The 5,000-nt window shown below is 47.1% G+C and overlaps 2 protein-coding genes across 2 annotated transcripts in view; both read right to left on the bottom strand.

Annotated features, from left to right (window-relative positions):
* Positions 1–2,216, bottom strand: part of LOC125950566 (neuronal acetylcholine receptor subunit alpha-4-like) — a 4,059-nt gene extending 1,843 nt beyond the window's left edge. Inside the window, exons 1-5 of the mRNA XM_049678671.1 lie at positions 1,906–2,216; positions 1,128–1,245; positions 992–1,061; positions 425–709; positions 39–357 (exon numbers count right to left, since the gene is read on the bottom strand). Of these exons, the coding sequence (XP_049534628.1) occupies positions 39–357; positions 425–709; positions 992–1,061; positions 1,128–1,245; positions 1,906–1,984 (871 nt within the window). The 5' untranslated portion in view covers positions 1,985–2,216. The remainder of the gene's footprint in view (positions 1–38; positions 358–424; positions 710–991; positions 1,062–1,127; positions 1,246–1,905) is intronic.
* Positions 2,217–3,442: 1,226 nt separating this feature from the next.
* The window catches only part of LOC125951899 (DNA-binding protein D-ETS-6-like), a 4,947-nt gene continuing 3,389 nt past the window's right edge, over positions 3,443–5,000 (bottom strand). The window contains exons 3-5 of the mRNA XM_049681024.1: positions 4,601–4,687; positions 4,377–4,476; positions 3,443–4,010 (exon numbers count right to left, since the gene is read on the bottom strand). Coding sequence (XP_049536981.1) covers positions 3,506–4,010; positions 4,377–4,476; positions 4,601–4,687 — 692 coding nt within the window. The 3' untranslated portion in view covers positions 3,443–3,505. The remainder of the gene's footprint in view (positions 4,011–4,376; positions 4,477–4,600; positions 4,688–5,000) is intronic.

The raw sequence follows: 5,000 nt of genomic DNA, 5'->3' as shown, positions 1-5,000 counted from the left end.
TCGGTAGAAATGCGATCTGGAAACGCCAATCGACTTACCAATCGACGGTGTGCTGTTGGTGTAGTAAGAAATGGTTTCGTTAAAATGTATAAGAAACATGCACGACATCAGTAGGTTAATGGCATTCAGAATGAGTTTTTCACCGCACTTCGGGGGCAACCAAAAACCGATCAGGTTCATCAACACTAGCAAGCAGGCAGGAGCAATGATCGTGCTATGGTATATGCCGGCATTCCGCTTCATGACAAAATGCAAATGTGTTCCTTTCAACGACAACGGTTCCGACTCGTCCGAATATGAATGAGTTTCTAGTGTTAGGTTCTCCAACGTCCACAAGGATCCTTTGTCTATTGTAGCCTGCAAATAGCAAGAATTGGTACAAACCTTTGCTAAAAGATTCTCTAAATCTTTTTACAATGTTTACCTTAATCAGCGAAACGTGAATTTCCATATCATTCTCGATCATTACCCAAGGGGAGAAAAGTATCTTGCAGTGCTGGGTATCGAATGGCCATGTCTGCCACTGGATAGAACACTTGCTTTGCTTTTGATAAGCAACAGTAATGTCCAGGTTGCCAGCGCTGGAAATTTTAACTAACGTGTGGGCCGGTTCCTCCGTTGGAGTCCAGAGCGAACTTTGGTTCAGGTACAGGAACGAAATGTTTCCATAACTCGCTGGTTCCCATAGCAAACGGCTATCTTTCCAGCTCTTGAAATGAGAGATAGCTATAAATAGGAATTCCAACTATGTGCACGTATGAAGGGGTTAACTCAGGCAAATCAAATTCAAATTAACAATCCAAACACATCCAAAATGCACCAGCCATGCTAGCATGCTAACATTCCGACGGCAATTGTTGAAAAAAAAAACACTTACTTTTGATCTCATTTTTACTATTCACTTTACACACATTAAAGGATTGTTACAGTATCTCGACAAAGAGAGTTGATAGCAAGAAATACTTTGTTGTAAATAGATAAAAGAACTTACAAATTTCATCCATCCGTACATCGAGAAAATGGACTTGAGCTCATTGATCTCCACATGGGTGATGGTAACACTGCGAAGAATAATAAACCAAATGCTCAATCGAACGAGGATCTTCACACTACTATCCAGCACAAACCTTGTTTCCACGGTCGTAACATTAGCAAAGGGTGCTGGTCGCAGCGCTGGATCGTAGTCCTTGAGGATGTCCTTGCGCAGCCTGTCCGCATCGGTGGGTGTCCATTTAGCTGCCCGTTCTGAAACCCGTTATCAACCCCACCCCAGTAAGTAAGAAAAAGTTACTCCTTGGCCATGAAAGCCGAACCAAAAAACCTTGATCTCTAATGTGCACCGTCATGCGTCGGCCATAGCGAGGCTTTGAAGCGGATTTAGGGTTCCTCCAATTGAAGATGATGAATTGATGAAAATGTCCATCCACAATAATCCATTCTCCAGTTCCTGTCCCCACCGCACCTTTGTTCAAATCGCACACAAACAAACACACGTACACACGGGCAAGGATGGAACGCAATATTCCTTCAATCAACAGCCACAACGGTTAACGAATGCAAACGACCAAGGCTTCATCGTCGTCAGGATTTCGATAACAAATGAATTATCCACTTGAATACGAGACCTTCAAGTTCACCACTTAACCAATGTCGTTTGCAGATGATCTATTGCACTCCTGCACTTGGTTGAAGTATGTGAAAACACGAAAAATGTTTCTAATTTTTTTTTGTTGAAACCGGGTCTTTCCACAGCAACAGTAACATGGAAACAGTCTGTTTAATCACTTTAAAAAGTGCTTGTGTTATCCACTATCCCCGTTCACAGCAATGCAGCACGCTATCAGCTAGGCGACGACGACAACGACGACAGTGTATTTGAAGGTTTAGTGAAGAAACAGAACTTACCAGTTTGCCCAACCGCAGGCCCGACAGTGACCGTTAGGAACAGTACGAGTCCCACGGCCAGCAGCATTCCATTCGCCATCAGAACCAACGCTTCCGAAAAGGATACAACCCGAACACACGCGTTCGCTAACCGCCGTTCTCGATCTGGGTCGGATATGGGTCTACTGCTGCCGTCTTATCGCACACGCTGGCGGGAACTATAAATAGTGTTATCACCACACCACGAGCACTACCGCTGCTGCTGACACTGCACTCTCCACTGCACCGCAACTAACGCTGATCTGAAGAAGGAACTCCCGGTCTGGTCGAACACCCGCGAGCAACTGAACTCGGTCAGTGGTCGGAGGATGTTTTTATGCTTTCAGCATTAAACACATAATATAATGCACGACAATTCACACCCTGTCCGTCCGGTCCACTCTCCCGGGGGCTGATAAAAGAGCCGCCGTTTGCGATTGTTGCCGCGGCTGGAACGAGACGCACACGCTACACACTAGCAATCACAGGCACTGATTCCCATTTTTGCCTCCTCATTTGCCTGACCGGAGCGACCGAGACCGAGACCGACACCGCGATCCATGGTAAATGTCTTCGTTGTTCGTTGGCCCGTCGTCGTCGTCGGAAGATTGGTCGTGATTTCTGAGTGAAAAGATTTGAATAGACAAGCACATTAAGTTAACTCAACTTATCCCAAACCCTCAAGTACAGGGATGAGAGTGAGCGAGAGTGAGGCAGCATTGTCGTGGCCTTTAATCTAATCCCGTCTTGCGTCTGGCCGCGCTGGCTCATTGCAACATTGAATCCTTCAGGCGAATAGAAGGCGTTCAGCCACTGGGTAATTGATTTACGGCGCATCTATTCTGTCCACTACTTGAAAGCATTAATGTTCCGATTGCTGCTGCTTCCAAAAAAGAGCAAACATGGTGGGAGGGCCCCATGAATGCGTCGGGTGGTGTCGCGGAGTTTATGATGATTGTGATGATGCCTGTCTCGCATGCTCCCAGTCCAGTCCCCAGCCGGGGGATTAATCGACTGGCTGTAATGGGGGAATCGGGAGGGGTCGTGAGCGTAACTATAACTGTCGGTAATGGCGATCGAAACTTCCGTGCCGTGCAGCGTGTTTGACAGTGACCTTACTACCATCACTACGCCTAACCCTCCTTGCCGGCGAATGGGGTGACCGCTTTCCGCTATTAGCACTAGTTACGCCGCATGTAATCATATCCACACTTACCCCGGAACCAGTGCGGTAGGTCGCTTGGAATTTCCGAGATTCTAACACTCGGAGAAACTGCTGCTGATAGAGAAGCTGTTGGCCCCACTTTGGCACCATTTCGGAAGTAGCTTCTTAAACGACGCACACTGTGGTCAAGAGAAACGGAACGAAGAGTTACAAAAGAAAGAAACATTGCATTTTACATTTATTCTATCATTAGCATCGTATCGGAGTATCTTGCACGATTATCAGCACAACATATAGATGAACCACTAAACGAATATATGCTCTTCTCTCCTAACTTACGCGCGTAGTCGTATAGCTTCTTTAAGGACCTTAGGTAGTATACATTGTGACCAATTCGGTGTGTGTGTGTTTCTGTGGCTAGCGAAGATGGGACATGGGAGCGTCGGTGTACGTCAATGAGTTGATCCCCGAACCCGACGGAGCGGTCGATTGTACCGAAGCAACCGTGGATGATGAGGTAGCATGGGATGAGGAAGGAACAAGCAGATTGGCGTAGCTGGCGCCTGTACCGTAGCTGGATGCTGGCCAGTTGGACAGCGATTGGCTCCCGGTGCCTTCCACATTACAACCGGAAGTGGGAGCAAAGGTTGATCGTTGCTGCTGCTGCGACTGGCCGCTTGAGGACCCTGGACTGCTGGCTGGGGCTTGTGATTTCAGCGATGAAGTGGATGCAGGACTGGAATTGTAGGAACCACAGGAGGCTGCCAGGATTTGGGCGCTACTGGAACCACTGGCCGTGGTGCTTGGTTCTGTGCCGAGCTGTGCTTGGGCCTGACATGCGGCCATCAAACCATGAAAGTCAAACTTGTACGTGTACCGCTTACCCTGCACCTTCGTCATAATGTTCTTATCATAATAGTATCTGTTCCGTAGCGTGAAAGAGGAAAGAGAAACGGGAAAGAGAAAGGAAACATGTAAAGCTCCAAACGTGGCGGTAATGGTACTGAATACGCGTGGCGGCAGCTCCCAATTCCCACGCCGATGCTGCTATGATCTGAAGATCACACGCAGCCCCCCTTCCTCGGGGTGGCTTCATTTTTGCGCGATGATTCACGCGACCGCGCGCATACTTGGGATGCCGGACTCTTCCTGTTTTGCGGGGGGCGAGTTGGCCACCTCGTTACGGAATCAGAAGCAAGCGATCGTAACGGAATCGAAGAGGAAAGCGCGCGCGCAAAGGGCACGCCAAGAAGGAATCTGCCACATTTCCCGCTTCAACAACACTTACCGGAGCGCTCGGCTGAGCTTGTCGTAGTTCATGTTTGGTTTGGATTTTCGCTCTCCCCACCGTCGGGCCACCTCGTCGGGATCGGTCAGCTTAAACTCCCCTACAACCAGCACGGCGAGATATGGTAGTGTATGCGTGAGATGAAGGGTCGTTAGAAAACATTTATTTGCGATCATAAAATACGATCATGCTTTTTGTTTTTTAAAAAAAAGAAGAAGAATTACCATTTGTGCCTTCCCATGAGATGCATACCGCGTTGGAGGAATCGGCCAACATCTCCAGCAAAAACTGCCAAAGTTGGATTTGTCCTCCTAGGAACAGAAACATGTAAAAACCCAGAAAACAGGAAACGTTAATGTCTTATTTGATGCAATATTTCCGAGAACCCGCGTGCCAAACAGTAGAGGCGCCCCTTTTCATCCAGCGGATGCTGCAAAACCGCCATCCGCGTAGCCATTGGATGAACGTTAAGCTCCGCCTCTTTCGGGAGATTTTTTTAAATCAAAAATTAATCTTACTTTATAATTATCATAAATTAACTAAAGAGGACACTAACAAACTATTTGTTTGTGTTAACGTTAACTAAATTGAAAATGTTGAAAACTTAAAATAAAATCTATTGGT

This window comes from Anopheles darlingi, chromosome 2, assembly GCF_943734745.1.
Source record: "Anopheles darlingi chromosome 2, idAnoDarlMG_H_01, whole genome shotgun sequence".
In the NCBI taxonomy this organism is placed as follows: Eukaryota; Metazoa; Arthropoda; class Insecta; order Diptera; family Culicidae; genus Anopheles; species Anopheles darlingi.
The sequence above is the reverse complement of the archived record's forward strand: the minus strand, read 5'-3'. Positions and strand labels throughout refer to the sequence as shown.